Genomic DNA, 18,135 nt, shown 5'->3' with positions numbered 1-18,135 from the left:
ACTGAAGATAACAACGCTCCTTCCATGTTTTTGGGTTGGGTTTTTTTTGGCCAACTTTCCTTACATCCCACGCTGGCACACCATGAGGCATTCCTAATGCTCCTTTTAACTGCTGCTACCTCACACACCAGCACAGGATGGTGACAAAACTGTACCTAAAGATCTCACAGTGATGAGCAGGGAGGAGCAATACCTTGAGCAGATGCTGAATCCCCCAGCTCCACAGGACGGGCAAGCTGCTTTTGTGTTTCGCTGGTGCTGGGGAGTGCAGGGGGGAGTTCAACATCTTTCCTCCTCGCCTGCTTCTAGTTATGAAACCCTGCCACTTTGTGCCAACTCCAGCTCTCCAGACCCTTCTAAAGGCCAACTCAACTCTGCAAGATAGACAGAACAAAATAAAGTTGATGATGTCCTGGTGCTTTATTCACTTAATTGTCTCACGGAATGGGCACCAATGCAAGCACGTGGGAGGACAGGCAGGATCAGCACACCTCTCCCTCTCCCTCTTGGCAAGCAACAAATAGGCTGGCTCAGCTGAACACGGAGCTGCCACCCAGGAATCCATCTTTCTTCCACTGAAAAAACAACCTGCTGGACAGGAAGAAAGGTGGCATAAAAGTTAAGAAAAAAGTGTTTTGCAGAAGTGGTGTTCACCATGAAACCAGAAAACAACAGCCTGTTGGTAGTAATTTTCTAACACTCTTTTTACTACAGTGCCCAGATTGCCAAAGTTGAGGTTTAATTAATACAGGTATGGCAGAAAATATAGCTATTTGATACTTCCAGATACTTTTTAATAAAATAAAATAAAAATAAAAAAATCCTTGGATTAAAATCATCTGCTGGGTAGAAATAGGGACTTAAAATCAAACAGGTCCCTCTTCCTGCATACAGAGCAACAACGTGCTGCAAGAAATCACATCAAATTAAAAGGGTATTTTGCACCCATTCAGACAATCTCTTGGAGGGCTGTGCAGCGAGAACATCTGTGGACTGACTTTATTCCAAATTTTTAAGCTTGATTACTAGCAGATCTTAAAATAGCTTCTGGATGTTAAGCTGTAAATAAAACGTGCAGTCTGACAAAAGATGCAACCCTGACATTTGTGCTCATTTGGTAATCATGGCTTATTATTCTAGACTATTTTTTTTTCAGTGGTTTCTATTCATCTGAAATCATTCTGTACAGGAACAAGCTTCTTGCTAGAGTGTTCTATAACAAGTTATTGCTATGAAATTATTCATTGTATTTTAGGCTGAATGAGGACACAGGTGATGCATGCGTGCAACTCAGGACCACATAAATTCGTAAATTTTATAGAGCATCTACATTTAGTATAGATTTAAGTAAGGCAAAAATATATTTTTGTATACAAAAATATAACATTTTAAAATAACTAAGGTTATGGCAATGACACCCCAGACGTGAACTGGAGAATGCTCTATAGGACCCACTTTAAAAAAGACAACAGTCCTTACCTCAGGTAGATTACAGCCTTTGAAACTCTCCCAATGTTTTGGGCTTTTGTGCCAAGGCTTTGGTAGGGATTACGGGGGTGGCTTCTGCCAGAAGCTTCTCCTGTGTCCGATGGAGCCAGTGCCAGCCAGCTCCAAGACGGATCCACCGCTGGCCAAGGCCGAGCCCATCAGTCACAGTGGTAGCACCTCTGGGAGAACATATTTAAAACAGTGGAAACTAGCTGGGTTAACCTGCAGCGGAGAGAGGAGTGAGAATGGGAGCAACAACTCTGCAGACCCCAAGGTCAGTGAAGGAGGGGCAGGAGCTGCTCCAGGGGCAGGAGCAGAGATTCCCCTGCAGCCCGTGGGGAAGCCCACGGTGAGGCAGGCTGTGCCCCTGCAGCCCGTGGAGGTCCATGGTGGAACAGATCCCCACCTGCAGCCCCGGGAGGACCCCACGCCAGAGCAGGTGGGTGCCCAAAGGAGGCTGTGACCCTGTGGGAAGCCCACGCTGGAGCAGGTTTGCTGGCAGGACTTGTGACCCTGTGGGGGACCCACGCTGGAGCAGTCTGTTTCTGAAGGACTGCACCCCATGGGAGGGACCCACGGTGGAGCAGTTTGTGAAGAGCTGCAGCCTGTGGGAAGGATTCACGCTGGAGAAGTTCCTGGAGGACTGTCTCTTGTGGGAGGGACCCCACGCTGGAGCAGGGGAAGGGTGTGAGGAGTCCTCCCCTGAGGAGGAAGGAGCAGCAGAGACAAAGGGTGATGAATCTGACCACAACCCACATCCCCCTGTGCCGCGGAGGAGAGGAGGTAGAGAAGCCCTGGAAGAAGGGAGGGGTGTGGGAAGGGGTTTTGAGAATTGGTTTTATTTCTCATTGTCTCGTCTCTCTGATTTTATTGGTAATAAATTAAGCTAATTTCCCCAAGCTGAGTCTCTTTTGCCCATGCTGGTAATCGGTGAGAGATTTTTCCTGTCCTTATCTCGACCCACGAGCCTTTTGTTATATTTTTTCTCCCCTGTCCAGCTGAGACATGAGACAGACTTTACATTTAACACCGGATTAGATTAAAAGCTTCTACTGCCAGAAACCGGTTTTAATTATCTTTTAATATTACCCATCAGTGCACAGGTATCAAAGGGCATTTAAGATGGAGAATCCTCATTCAAGATCTCAAGATATAATCTGCAAATGCAGGCTCGTTCCTTTAGTTTACTGCAGTTTGACAGACTTTTAATTTTTGCCAACCATTAATATTAAAGATGTATTTGCTTGATTTAGACTTTTTGAAAGGTACCAACTAGTCACTGACTTCTGGTACACAGGGAGAGTAAGTTTGCATTCAAGAACTATCCTTTCCTACAGCCTCATAGGTAAAAAAATCTTCATGTCAGTACAATTAAAAGAGTAAAAGGGTTTAAGTCTTTCCTATAAATGCTTCTGTAGGTTAGGCTACCTGATCATGTCCTTGGAGCTAACTGTAAAGCTGAATTTCCTAGACCAGAAGCAAAGATCATAGTCCTGTATGCCACAGAGTGGAAAAGAAGGTTGTGCCCCAAAAACTGACTTGAGGAGTCTCTGAAGCTGGATGAAACACCACAGATGAGATTTTTTTTTATTTTATTCATTCTCTCGCTTCCCATCTACCTGCCACAGCGAGCACTGTACTGTCTGTTGTACCACCTCTGCCAAGGTGATGCTGTAACTGAGCACTGTGCCCTGGCTGCAGCCCTACTTACTCTTACAGCAGTAGGAGAATCTCACACTTTCACAGCTGTCCATCACCTACCATGGAGGATCTGCTCCCTTCCCAAATGTGCAAGTTCATTTGCAAGCTCTCTAAACTAGACCTGTGTAGTATTTACTCCCAAAAGCACCTTAAAAAAAAAAAAAAGTGTGGTTTTTTTTTTTTGTTTTAAATACCGAGTATTTAAGATCTAGCTTCAAGCTCACCACAGACATCTGAGTTAGTACCCTGCACAATAGACAGCAGAAAGACAACAGGAGGAAATGAGGACAGGCACCCCAACCAACCGAGCTGCTGCTGGAATGGTTCCGCAGGTGGCAGGACGCCCGGCCGCGCCTGGCATCGCGATTTCTGGCAGCTGAGAGGGCGACAGTGCCTAATCTCAAGATTAGGCCTAATGGGGCAGGAGAAGTGCCTTGACAGTATATTTTCAGGTGACTACAGTCAGTGTTAACTCACTCCTTAAAGTAAAGCAGCTTCTAAAATAAGAGAATTTCCCCCAAACTATCATATTAATTTAAATACAACAAATTATCTTTTCATAAATGCAAGTATACACCCACATATACACCCTTTCAGATCAGAAACTTTATGAAACAACGAAGTGAACTGAGGCATTTGAAAACTACTTCAATCTACAAGCTCCAGGCACACTTTCTGGTTTTACTCAGTTATATTAGCCACCACACACTTATCTATAAAGCATTCTTCTTTATTTAAGTTAAACAATTTTTCAAGGATGGTTTCCATCTATAAAATGAACAAAGTACAAGCTCTGTACAGCAGACTTTTCAAACCAACTGAAAAAACAGTTTCCAAACTATGCTTTGAAAATCTGCAAAACAAACAATATCAACATTCTTGCTCTGAAGACAGTAAGAAAAGTTCTCAGGAGACTCCATTGCAATTTGCTTCAAGGGCTCTTAATTTGTCTTTCAAATGGGCAAATTTTTTCAACATTAAAAACCCCTAAAATCACAGTAAGTAACTTTGGCACACTGTCATGTAAACATAACAAAAGGACACCACTTCCTGTCTTTTCTCTCAAAAAAAAAAAAAGCAACATACAGCTCCTATATCACGACCCCTAAGCACAGCATCCATGGGGAATTAGTGGAAAATATTCCTACTTTGTATGATAGCAGTTGACATTAAAGACTTAAGAGGTGGAATATGGATTTTTTTTTTTTACTAGCAATTGTGATTCAAAAATAAGAGGCAGGTCATTATTCAGAGTTGCAACTGCTGATTTCAGTTAGTACTACCCATACTACAATCAAAGTTGCAAATGGAAATACCTCCACAGTAGAAGCCGAGTGGTTGGGTGGGTTCTTTTAAATTCTTTTTTTTAAAACCTTAAACAACTGGCTTGCTGCTGAGCCCATATTTCAGCATTTAATATTCCAGAATATGAAAAAATCTACTGCTATGTTTATGAATCACATCCTTCAAGTTCTCAGCTAGGTTAAAAGGCTACACGTAAGGAGAGACTAAAAGCTGAAAAACAGTTTATCTACGATATGGCCTCTAAAACAGTGAAGTTTTAAAGAAAGTGGATTGTGAAGAAGCAAAAAAGAAAAGTACTAATTATTCATTAAAAATATCAGGTGATGGATGGGAGAAACTGGATTTAATGCCCCCATCCAAAAGGTATGCAAGTACTTGCAAGTCATAACTTCAGATACACAAGGTCTTTATGGGCACACTGGCTGGCACAGTTAAAGCCATTTTGCCCAGAAGATTACCACCTAACATATAGACACAGCCAAAGAAAATCGAAAAATCAGGAACTACTCTACTTCCAGGAACTAAGGAAGAGGGGAACTGTACCAGAATACTACAGTACAGCAGATGTTTTTCATCTCCTTATGATCAACCCTTACATTTTTCCAAGATCCATCATCTTACCAAAACCACTTCCTGGTACTGCATGCCTGCACTAATTTCTGTCAACGCTGTCTTCCTTCTTAGTACTTATTTACCTTTCCTTTTCATTTTAAAAGCTCACCAAAGCATTTGCTTTTAATAAAAAAAAGTATACACTCTACGCAAACATAAGAAAGGACAGGTCAAAGTTGGGGTTAACTTTGACTACTATTTTAATATAAAAATTACAACAGCCATACTGAAGCTGCAAAATGCATGGTTTCTCTGGTTAAAAACACATAGGATTTGCTGGTATCCAGGATGATTCCCAGAGCCAAGCCTGAATCCATTCAAAAGCCACATTTAAGGAAACAAAATGGAAGAAAATTCCCCAGTAGTAGGTCTATAAATTAAGCAAGTGCAATTCAGAGATATTACATAGCTGCTCATCCTTGCAAATTAAAATTCAGATCTTGTGCTGTCAACAGTGACATTACCAATCTATCTTACTTCTACAACTCAAAAGGGAAGTTTGAGACAAAGAAATTTTTCTCATTTGGGCCCAGAATAAAACTGTGCTGAACCCACATGGCTGCATGAAAGATCTGCCCTGTTTATATTATTTTGTAACAAAGGAAGTATTTTAAAGACAAAGTACTACAGAAATGATCAACACAAATATCAAGTACAAGTTTAACGTTATCCAGAGTATATGTAATGAATTTCCAAGTTGGAACAAACAATCCAAGCAATCATCTGTGCAGATGTATTGGCTTATTCGGCTATTTTCTTTCTCCTCCTGAGTTTCAGGATCTCCAGTGAGGGCAAAGTGTTAAGAAGTAGATCCAGTTTGCAATCCAGTGTTAGCACGGACATCATACTCAGCAGCACAAAATCCGCACCTTCATAAAGTTTCACTCTCCTAGCATTTCAATCCAATTTCTGGCTATACATATCTCAATCACTTTGTTGATAATTATAGGATGATGAAAACTGATAGAAATCATTGGGAGCTGACAATATATATACTTTTATATATTTATATTTAGAGTCCATCATAGAAAAGTTCATATTCAAATTACCAAGTACACACAGGAGAAAAAAAAAAACAAACCTTCAAAATGACACTTCTGTTTCTGGAAACGACAAACCATGACTTCTATGCAAATGGAGTTTTCAAGTGACCTTCTCCTAGTAAATTTTCCCACCCTCCCTCCCACACCCTCTTCCCCACAGGTGTTTCTTCAGATCCTTTTTTTTATCATACATCAGTTGTTCCTAGAGTTAATTATCTGCTGTGCAAGTACATAACTGAAGACAGAAAGGAATCGTTGAAGTCTTCACACCAAGAAGGAATTGTGCTGCAGGCACGTTCAGTGACATCTCTGCAGTGCTCCAAGCCCCCTGGATCCCTGGTGTCTGCTTCAGCACTCTCCTACTTTCAGATAAAGGTGGAATACTGAGGTATATAAGTTCCGTGGAAAGTTTTAAGAAATACATCAGTAATTCAATCAAAACTTTGCCCAACGTCTATGAATCAAAACAGCATTTTGCTTGTAAGTCCTCCTACTGCTGCAGATTAAGTGTGAATTTCCACTGTTGTGACAAAGAAGGACTGCAGATCTCAACGGTGAGACCACCATTTTTGGCATTTCGGCTGTCTAGACAGAGGTTGCTGCCAACGTGCCTCAGTTTAGAATTGCTCTCAATTTGTTCCCATTTCTGGAAGAGAAAATACAGTTATTGAGCTGGAAAAAGCAGGAAAAGGATGAGTTCTACATCCTGTCCTTTGAAGTCTTCATAAGATTCCCTGCCTCGAGCTTGGGAAAGCTGTGAAAACTGCAGTAATAGTATACAGTTTAGATGATCCTTGATAAGAGGATGTAAATTATGATATGCCTTGCCAAAACAACTGTTCATTCAGCTAACACACTGCAACAGATATGGAATACACCAAATCATCATCTTCTACTTCAGCACTTTTGAAATACACTGTCACACCATGTTACCTGTGTGAAACCTTCGATCTGAAGGAAAAAAATAAAAATCACAAAACCTATCCCCATAACACTACAATTCTGAACACAGAGAAGCAGGAAGCGTAATCACTGAAGACAACTTTACAGAAATTCGGAAATCTGTCAGACACCTTTCAATTATACAGAAGACAACCAGTCAATCTGTGCTGTCAGCAGCTCTTTGCCCAAGCTGATGCTAATGATAGAGGAAATCCCAGATATGGGATATTTAAAAAAACAAAGGTTTTTTTCAGTTGTATTTCTAACATATTGTGTTATTTAAACTTTAAACCTTATCAAGAAAATCTTGCTTCCTTATTTTCTCAAAAATGGCAATAATGTTCTTCCTTCATCAAGGAATAGCATTTCAGTTATCCGGCAGATGATCAGAATTGATGACTTAGCAGAAAGAGATGAATCGTTATATGACTAGATCAAAATGATGGTATGACTCTGCAAATTTGATTTTCTTCAGGCATGGGAAATAGATGAAGTTACAATGCTGCATTAATAAAAATGAATTAAAGGTGTCTAGTGCTGTTATAAATAGGTCACAGCTGAAAAGAAGGAAGAAAAGTCAAACCACACTCTTCAGACACAGAATACATAATCTTCAAACTTGGCTGAATAAGACCTTTCAAAAATGCATTGTGGAATATATATTCTATTTCAGAAATTAGACGTGGCAGCTGAAGACTGCTAAACATCAATGCTGATGGGTGAAACCTTTACATAAGGCCACTGTTGGGATAAAACTGCTATATGTTCATAAAGACTGACACTGGCCTATGAAAAGAAAAGCTCAATACACAAGCTTATTCCTGCTGCTCTGACCATGTCATGTATCCTAACTTCACACACACAAACCACAGCAAGACAGAGTGAAGAGTAGAATGGATAGAAGATACAAATACCAGTGCATGTTCTTGCATTCTTATTCACAATGCTTGTTTTCCCTACTGTTTGCAGAGTGCATTCGTGACATACTAACCTGTCTGCTGTCATTTTCCCTACAGCCCTGAAGTTTTATTAGTGAACCGGGTGCTCTGTCCACAACAGTAAGGCACAGATCCATATGTTTCACCGACTTGTCCTTTGTTAAGGCCCATTCCTAGAAAAGGGAAGGAAAAAAAAAGTGTACAAAATCGTGTATAACTAACATATGCAGAAATTCCAATTGCTTCAGTATCCCCAAGCCAGCTCAGGGCTGTTTGCTCCCTCTGCTGGCTTTCCAGCAGTACAGCAGGCAGTCACACAGGTCCTCGGGTTTAAAATATTTGTCCAAACAAAGCATAAGCACCACAGTGAGGAAACAGCCGTTCTTAATATGACAGAGACCACCAGGAAGCAATACAAGAGAGGGCCAAACTCAAGGGGAGAGGGAGAATGTTACTTCATATCCGAGGTGTGACGTACAACAGTTTCCTTTAAATGCATTTAAATATGCAACTCTTAAAAGAAAAGCCATTCTGTATGTACTGTTGCCCAGCTTGTTTGATCTCAGCATCCTTCCATGCAGGGCTGGATCTTGCGCTGACGTTCCGACTCTCTCCATGCCTTTCTCCCCAAAGTTTGGTCTCCAGGATTCAGACTGGTCTTAATTTGTCTAATTATCCTTTGGAGAAGGAAGCTGATCTGTCAACTAAAGCTATGCTAATTACCCAAATCATACTCGTTGCTACTTAAAATGGCACAATTAGCTTTTTTCCAGCAACTAAAGAGGATTCAGAGTTGTATAACACAAAACCCTACATACACAGGGCCAAGCCTGGCTACATTTAAATATTATTTTGCAAGCAATCAGCGTTTCAGAAAGAAATTAAATGACTAATCCCATCCCATTTTTTTTACACTTATTTTCTGATACCATAACTGAATTTTTGGCTTGCATAATCACTTTTCAGCTCAGATTTAACAATTATTAAATTCCTTTGAGAACACATACTCAGGAATCAAACAGAGCTTCTAACCCACGTGATAAGTAATTGCCATGATACAGGTAGCAAGACATTAGATGAGCATTGTATTATGAAAGTCCTAGAATAATTACAATTATGCAAAACAAAGATAGGGGAACTCTGTGTATCTCTTTATTTGCCTCCAAAACCCTTAAACTAAAAACTTTTCCTTTCATTCTCAATGTTAATCTCAGATGACAGCCAAATTACTTGCCTTCTCAGTTCTATCCAGTTCGTAAGTTGTCAACAAGAATCGATAACAGTCACTTTAAACAATTTAAGGAATTAAGCGAGTTATTTTCAGAACTTATCAGGAATCACAAATGCCCCTGAAATAGACGGCCCTCTTATAAGATTTATACTGAATAGGGAAGTGGTAAAACTTGTGTTTGAGACCCCTGTAGTCAGAGAACATTACAGCCTTGAAAAAAATGCTTTATACATCTTCACCCTTCCATCAGAAGGCTGCAGGAGCCTCAGACAGAACAGAAATCATGCAAGAAAATAACACATTTAAAAACCAAAGGTGGAGCTTCACAAAAGCTCCAAGCTCTGCTGCTGAAGACATGTACATGATGGCCCTTCATGGTAGGAAGCAGTGTATAGCTGCTTTCCTCCAGTGACCAGGAACTGTGACTAGCTCTAATGGAGATAAGATTGAGCAAGTTCCACTACACAAGAAGAGAGTAACAATTGCAAACAGTATGTACTCAGGGCACAGGCTAGAAATAGGATAGCTCTGTGTAACCATTCAAAAATCATGACATCTGAAAAAAAACAGTGTCATAAGTCAGGAATACAAAATTAATAGAACACCACTAACCTGAAACCTCCCCCTTGCACCTAAGTGCATTTAGCTTTATCTTTAGCTCCTTACCATAATCCTATATATTTGTACATAATTGTCAAAATACAATTTTTTCAGCCTTTTAGAGGTGCACGTCTACCTTTTTAATCACGGAACTCTAACAACTGCGGAGGGAGAGAAGAGGTGGTGGGGCATGCACAGGGCAAAAATCCCATTTTGACTTAAATTTTGCATTTAAATTGTGCTAAGCGTCAGACAGAGTACACTTCAAATTATAGGAGAAGGTCTCTACCGCCTATAATATCCAAGTACTCTTAATCCCACACCCCACCCCCCCCCCCCCCATCCTCTTAATAAGAATAGGTGCAAAACACGTAGTACAGATATAAATACTCTGGTTTGCTCTCTATCCCTCTTCTCCCATGTTGTTCATTCCCTCCAATCCAATATGAAATCTGCTTGGACATAAACCCTGGTTTTAACCTGTTTTATCTCTTAACCTGTCTGAATGTCCTCTCAGAGGGACCTCTTCAGAGTAAGTGTGTATTAGTTTGCCAAGGTCAGCTTTACAGAAGAAGCTGTACAGAAAAGAGTCAGATTCAAAGGAGAGGCATTCAAAAGAGGAAGATAACTTCAAGGAGCTATAGAGAACACACAACATCACCAGAACCTTTCAAGATCTCTGCACCAAGGCAATTCTGACACATCCACCCTTTCTCCTAAAAAACACTGTGATGTTCTGAAAAGATGTGTACTTTCATAAAGGTAATAGAAAAAGCCTCTCCAAATATATTCTCTTATAATGACAGGAAAAAGAGGCATCCTTCATATGTTTGATGGCAGTATATTCAAATCAACATGATACATCTTCCAGGAAAGGCCTTCTTTATTTTAGGCTTTGTCTGATTTAAGGGTTTTCCCCTTCTAATTTAAATCAGAGTGAGCACAATTCTAATACTCATTTAACAGTAGATTTGTAATTGGTCAGCCTTCTATTTTAACACATGTACTTGAAGTATTAATCTTACATTTGATTTATAGTCAGGTTGATTCTGAAAAGAATTGAGTGACAAAGCAGCACACAAAAAGGGGAGCACATAAGCACATACTTAGTGAATGATAACTCACAGCTGCATAAATAGATTCTTTGAAATAATGAATGCTCTCATCTACAGATTTGACACATTTGCAAATTAGTTTAAGAGTAGGATTATAAAGGATTTGTTGAAACACTCACTGTACTATGAGCGATTAGGATGTGACATTTAGGCACCTCTGTTTCCTTGAAGAGCTAAATGGGGATTTAAGACAGATGGGGTTTTTTTTATACCCTGGTACAGCAAATTGGAAATGACTAATGGGACATCCCAGTAAAGCTTCCTCCTGGGAAGGAAGTTACTGGCCACTAGTGTAAAAGCAAATATTAATAGAGACAAATCAAGGGGATAATCTGATATACACTGAATGACTCTCTGGGCTCAGATAATAATCGTGAAAATGCAAAATTATATTTGAGGGAGAAGTTTAGTCAATCTGTTATAATACCTGATCTGCTGATTTGGGTTCATCTTCCTATCATCAGTACACAGTACATCCTTGAGCTAAAAAGTTTCACTTTGATCCCCCGCCCCATATGTGATCTTTTTAATTAAAAAAAAAAAGACATACAGACCTGGTTTCCCCCGGCATTATGACATTCATAAACTCCAACAACACCGTCTGCAAAATGGCCCAAAGTATCAAGGCAATTGGTGCCCTGCTGCAAAGCCCCAAAAGCTATATCCTGATGATCAGGTACCCTAAAATAAAACCAGAAATACCTTCTTAACTCAGTTTGTTTTTTGTGGTTTGGTTTTTTTTTTTTTTTGGTTTGTTTGTTTGTTTTTCTTTGGTTGTTTTTTTGTTTGGTTTTTTTTTTTTTTTTTAACTCCTTGGTTTTACTTGGAGTATTTGCAAGATGATAGGTTAAAAATGAATGATGACTACTATCTGTAAATCTCAATCATTTTCTGAGGAGGGAAGGCAATTATCTGATCATGAACTAAGCAAACATGAGTAAACTTGCAAGCTTAGGACAGAATACAAAAAGACTTGTACCAGAGAATGAGGATGAACATATAAACTCAGCACAAAAAGCAAATTACAGGTGACAACATCATTTAAGTTCACTCAAGCTTAATGTTTTCAGTTAAGGTCACCAAGCCCAGTTTTTTCAGCCAAGCCAGCTTGTGGCAGAAATATGACGCTTGCATTTTTCGCAGACTGTTTTTACTGAAGTGTTAGAAAAGGGGTTAGGAATTTAAACAAAATAAAACAACAACAAAATAAAAAAACCCAAACAAACAAAAAACAAACAAACAAAACCCCAGTGTTTTGCTGGTATCTATTTACTAATGGTTACACATAAAGTGCACTCATGTAGTATGGAAATACCTAGGCAAACCCATTCAACAAACTATAGCTGTGGGGCAGGGTCCATGAGATCATGTAGTTCATGTCAAACAATAAAGCAAGGGCATCTTAGTCCCTTTTAAAACTTCCGACTATGAGTATAATAATTCAACCCAGCAGAATGAGCACAAGAGATGACACAGAGTAAGATGACATTACACTTAGGTAATGCTTAAGGTAGTACATTTTTCAGGAGAGCTTGCAAGATGTATTTTTTCTGACAAATTAAACAAAAATAAATATCCTCAGGCACTTTTAAAAGAAAGTAAAGAATAACTTACTTCCTCAGCATCATCCTGGTTTATGAGACTTTTTTCTATGTGTGGTTCTGCACTTGTTTTACTAGGGCTGTAATGGCTGGTGCTTTTGCATTCCAAGCCTGTATGCCACTAGCAGTTACCTGACTCTACTGACATGAAATGCCCCCAGGAAAAAAAAAACAAGTATTCTTAATAAGCCCCACGCAGTTTTTTACTCTTACACTACCAATGAGGTTGACAGACAAACTAGTGTATACACTCAGATCTGACAGACATACTTATTAAAAGGTTACTGAACAAAAACCTTTTCATCCTTTTAAAAAGGGTTTCTCTCAGAGGATTTTTCTGATTACTTAGGATGCATTCATGTTACAGGAACTGTTAGCAATGTTATCCCTTATTTCCCTTTTCTCACCCCCCTGCCTTCCCCCTCTCCTCTAGTTAGTGATTATCCAGTGACACAGAACAAGAGACAGAAAGAGCACAAGACCGCTTTTATGCCAATAAAAAAAGTCCCTCTTGTCTGCTGACTCCCCTTACTTGTACTGAACTGGGAATCAGTCTCCCCACTCAACTAGGCATGTGCTTAGGTGAAGGCAAGAGCTTTAAAGGGACAACAGGATACAGAACAATGCACTTTTGAGCAAACGGCTTGTGTAGGAGACTAACTTCAGGCTCTAATAAGTTGAGTCCTTTGGACACTGTTCTCTAAAACACCTGCTACTGCAGCTGTAGCTGCAGTAAATAGAAAAAACAGCTTACTAGGGGAAAACAGCGCTCTGAGAATAGAATTAAAGACAAAAGGAAATATGCCTGCATGAGGCATTGCTTTCACAAATAAATTAAAACACATCCCTTACAATCCAAGGAGGGAGAAAGAAAAACTGATGATTTCTGGGGAGGAGGAGGGGAAAAAAAAATAAGAAAGAGAAGTCCATTTCCGATACAGCCAAAACTCACCGTAACTCAGGATAAACGTTTTCAAGATACCACTTGAAGGGTTTGCAGCTAAGTCTCTTTCTGAGTTCCATTCGGCTTTGAATACTAGAGGGGAAAAAAGGGAGCAGTTTTCAAAGTCAGGCTGCTGCCTTCGTATACATTAAGGAATACACAGAAAACAAGAACAGTAGAACTGCAGAACTATATCTTAAAGACATAACACATGAATGAGAGTTAGCACTGCTCTCACCTCAGAAGGTGCTATCTCATGAAGAATAAATTAATAGGATAAAGAAGCACTTTTGACTTACTTGCCATAAGGCACATTCCTGGCTGAAGGCACTGCTGCATAATAGAAATTTTTATACTCATCCATCCAGACTTCTGCTGCCCTGCGTGTATTTCTAGAGACAATCATGAAACACATAGGTTATATTTTCTCTAGCTGCAATTAAACCATACCGTTTATCCTTGGGTTGATTTTAATCCTTCCTAGCACTACATAGTCTGCTGCCTCAAGCCAGACAGGAGATCCCCTACTAAAGACCCAAGTAATAGAAAACCATCAGAGAGTAACATAACTGAAATCAATGAATTGAGAATGAAATTTATGTCATTTCCACGCACATCACTGCTTCAGGTTTTTAATCCAGAAATTAATACACTTCTTGGAGCTCTTTCTGCAGGCTTCTTAGAAGTTGTTAGGTTGTTGTCTGTTTGGGTTTTTTTTCTTTTTATAAGAGTAATTTGACAGAAGTCAAATTCAGTAAGTGTTCACCTGGATAAGCAAGTTAATTGGAAACACAAAAATGTCAACAATTGGCAATATTTAATTATGTCTTTTACCTTTCTGAAAACATATATGCTAACATAGGCAAGATATATTTTCAGTCTTCATCCTATTCCTACCAGCAGAGAACTCAAAGTTCCAAAAAGACATAAGCTGTCATGACCTTTAAGGTTATGAACCAAACAGGTCTGCTGTAGCTGAGGTAACAGAAGAGAACCAGTAATTAGAAAATATTTCTAAAGCTTTTAAATTCAAGAGAGATTAATTATTGCAATAAATGTGAAAAACACTAACTCAAATTCTTTACTTCCAATCAAACACATCTCTAACTAAAATTCTTGTATTTATGTAACTGGTGTCTTTAAATCTCCTTTTGGACTGCAAGAGGGTAATGCCTTTTTCCATTCCCTGGCTTCCATGTAAATCTCATTTACTTGTATTGTTCATAATTTTATGTTTCCAAAATTAAGTCTTATTTCACTTGCAACTGCCATGCTCTGAAGCTTATTTTACATTTGGCAGAAAGTTCATCTAAAGCAACTGGAGTAAACTCAGTCAGCCAATAGCTACTTCAATATGATTTTCCAATTCAAAAGACAAAAAATAGTCAGGATAAAGTGAGTTCTTGTGGGTTGCTGAGAAGGAAGGACATGGGGAAGTAAAAAAAGTCAAGAGATCTCATTAATTTTTTTGTTTGATGACTGATTTTTTTCCTTGCAAAGATTTCTTTAAATTTTTTGTAAGCAAAATCCCATTCAATCCAGACTAGAGAGGTATTTCAGTTTAATCTTCACTCGCAGTCTCTCAGGCCTGTCTCAGGCAGCCACTCAGCACCTGCCCCTGTTGCCTGCTCAGCATCAGCTTAGCTGTCCACAGGCCAAACAGATTTTGATGGTGGGAGAAGAACTCTAATGGTTTGCCAGGGTTAAACAAGTCCACAGGCACTTTCAAGGCCAGAATGCATGCCTGCAGCACACTTCCCCATACTCAGGGATGAGCAGTTCAGGCTTAGTGCAACATCGATACGGAAACTGTGTAGATGCCCAAACTAGTAAGACCCTGAAGAAAGCAGGGTACTGAGGAACACAGCATAGGGCACACTCAGTGCTTAATGCTGAGCCACAGTTAATGAAATCTAGCACTCAGCCCTCAGAGGTAGCGTTGCACAGAGCTGACTGGGGTCTGCAGGGTTTATTAGCTCCTCTGAAGTGGTGTATTAAGGCAATGCATACTGGTCTAACAAATCCTTCCAGACACAAGCTGTATCTGCCCACACCACACAGCCAGGATGTGGTCTCCCCTCTCATGAAACAGGACTCCCAGTCTCTCATCCAGAATCACCAACTTGTTTTGGCTGCCTAAAGGCAGTGCATACTGACTAGGCAGCTAAAAATAGGACGCTTACCCACAGCACTCCAGAACTAATTGCATGCAGTCAAGACAGATGATGGTGTAAGCTAACAAGTCCCAACTGCAAAACCAGCACAGATTTCACACACCAAGTTTCTTGGCACACCATGGTCCTACACATATCTGATATTACCAGTATTACAAGGGTACCCCTTAAGTTTCTCATTCTCTCTGCTAAATTTGATTTTAAGACATTCTGTTATATTGGTTTGACACCCAAGAAAGCTGACTGAAGCGGAAACCTTCAAATATACAGCAACTTGTCAACCCTGCTTTTAAGTGATAAGTAACTTCTCTAAGTCAATTCAAAAATAATTTCAATGAAACAAAGAACTTTAATGGCATTTCAGAATTTGAGACAGCTGGACAGCTAAAGACACAGGTAATAAACCACTTGCAGAGAAAGGTAGATCTGGAAAGGGATGTAAGTACCCAAGACACTGGTTTGCAGGCTTCAGCTGTCCTCACTATTCAACTACATGTGGGATCTCTCTTCAAGTCATTTTAAACAGAAATGACTGGAAAACACAACGTGACTTCGAAGAAAACCTGTCATACTAATTGTCAGGACATTTAAAGTAATCAAATCACAATAATGATTTGACTCCATAGCAAAATCCAAAAGCTTTAATTCCACTATGAATGCAGAATCTGCTAATACAGTGCATTTCTGATGTCTGCTGTACCCTTGCATGCATACAGCCACATGTTTTCCCTACTTTTCAGTTGAGCTATGTTTAAGTACCTTTTACATCAGAAGAAAAGCAGCATCTTGGCAACAGCCCAAAGATGGAAAAGCTGCAGAGGAGTAGGCTAACTGCACAATTTATATATTTATTTACTTTTATTAACCATGCTCCTTGTTATGATGTTGTCTTCTTAAAATCTACTATGAAACTGAAATGGTTGCATCCTTAGACTACGTAATAGTTTAATTGGTAGATCTTTCTACCCTCTTGATGCACACTATAAATACTGGAATAGAAGTGTGATATATTAAGAGAGGGTATTTCATTGCTAGCTTTTGTTTTCCTGTTATTATTAATTTTTCATTGTAGCATAAAATACAGATCTTAAATAATAAGGGACGAGAAAAATCCCTACTATAACTACTGGGAGAAACAGGACAGTGATTTTATTTTAGCAGACACTTTAATTCATTAGACTTATCTTTGCAGAATAACCAGGATGGAAGAGAAGATTTACACCCTAAGGAGGTTCATCTATCTAAGGTGAAACACAAGTCCAAATATATGAGCACTATTCAGTACATCTGTGCTCTCTGTGTTGCCTTATGCTAAACAGAGTTTGGGCTCCATATCCCTTCGAGGATAAACAATTTTATTTGCAGCTCTTAGCACACATAATCTTTGGCTAAGATTTGTACTTCTTCAGCATCAAGCCCAATCCTCTAAACTAAAACCTACAGTGATTCTTCAGCTACAATTGACAGAGCCTCAGTCAAAACACCCACCATATACTCATGCATATACTTCATCCACTTAAAAACCACTATGAACATGAATCAGAATTGCTGTCCTCATTCTATAGAGGAGAAACTGAGGAAATAGCTCAGTATTTCAGCTACTGCTATATGTTACATCAACAGGAAAATGAATTGGCATATTACTTAAGCCCTTAATACTGCAGTTTCTTAGGTCTATAGAAAAAGCATTTTTAAACACAGTACAGGAAAGGCAAATATGATACAGAATGAAGTTGCCAACAGACTGGCACAAATGCCAGAATTGGTCTACATATTTATTTGCATATCACATACTGATCATGTATTAACAAAAAGCAAGCAAAGCGTATTCATAACTTAGTGTACTCTGGCTCTTAGTGAATGTTTCTATAAAATGAGGATTTATGAAACAGTTCTGAAAATAAAGCCTTCTTTAAAACCAAATAAACAGAAAGCTCTCAAAATTGATAGAATGCCAAGCTAAGTATTTCATTCTTTTCCAGATTCTCAGGCTGCATCTACTGAAGTTTCTCTTTTTCAACCCTCAGGTTCTTCTTGCAATCTGTGTAGTTGCCTCAAAGTCATTAATTTCCTTTTAATTAATATTTTTCCATGCTAGATAATGCAAATATTTCTAAAGAAAAAAATCCTTAAAATGAAATTACTGCCACCTGCTGATCATCTGAAGAAATTCAAAACATTGTTATTTAGCTGAAAACTTAAGTTACCTTGCAAACACGGTACCACTCCCACCAGGAAATGTGTAAGGATGCTGTTTGCGAAATACATGACCCACCCTGCTGCAAGGGATGATTTCTAGGCTCCCACCACATTGCCAAACTCTGAATGAGATCTCTGAAATAAAAACATGGAAGACCAACATCACAAAATACTGTAATTTTGTAGTTTACTATTTACAGAGAAGACTTTTAGTAATTATTGCTAAGATGATGAATAAGATGG

General features: G+C 39.2%; 1 protein-coding gene across 2 annotated transcripts in view; it reads right to left on the bottom strand.

The window, feature by feature from the left end:
• Positions 1–3,903: 3,903 nt before the first annotated feature.
• Positions 3,904–18,135, bottom strand: part of GALNT2 (polypeptide N-acetylgalactosaminyltransferase 2) — a 101,036-nt gene continuing 86,804 nt past the window's right edge. For both annotated transcript variants that reach the window (XM_042796020.1, XM_032985403.2), the window contains exons 11-16: positions 17,901–18,027; positions 13,819–13,911; positions 13,529–13,612; positions 11,530–11,656; positions 8,083–8,202; positions 3,904–6,795 (exon numbers count right to left, since the gene is read on the bottom strand). In XM_042796020.1, coding sequence (XP_042651954.1) covers positions 6,640–6,795; positions 8,083–8,202; positions 11,530–11,656; positions 13,529–13,612; positions 13,819–13,911; positions 17,901–18,027 — 707 coding nt within the window. In that variant the 3' untranslated portion in view covers positions 3,904–6,639. The remainder of the gene's footprint in view (positions 6,796–8,082; positions 8,203–11,529; positions 11,657–13,528; positions 13,613–13,818; positions 13,912–17,900; positions 18,028–18,135) is intronic.

Source organism: Tyto alba, unplaced genomic scaffold, assembly GCF_018691265.1.
Source record: "Tyto alba isolate M040663 unplaced genomic scaffold, T.alba_DEE_v4.0 Super-Scaffold_22, whole genome shotgun sequence".
Lineage (NCBI taxonomy): Eukaryota > Metazoa > Chordata > Aves > Strigiformes > Tytonidae > Tyto > Tyto alba.
The sequence above is the reverse complement of the archived record's forward strand: the minus strand, read 5'-3'. Positions and strand labels throughout refer to the sequence as shown.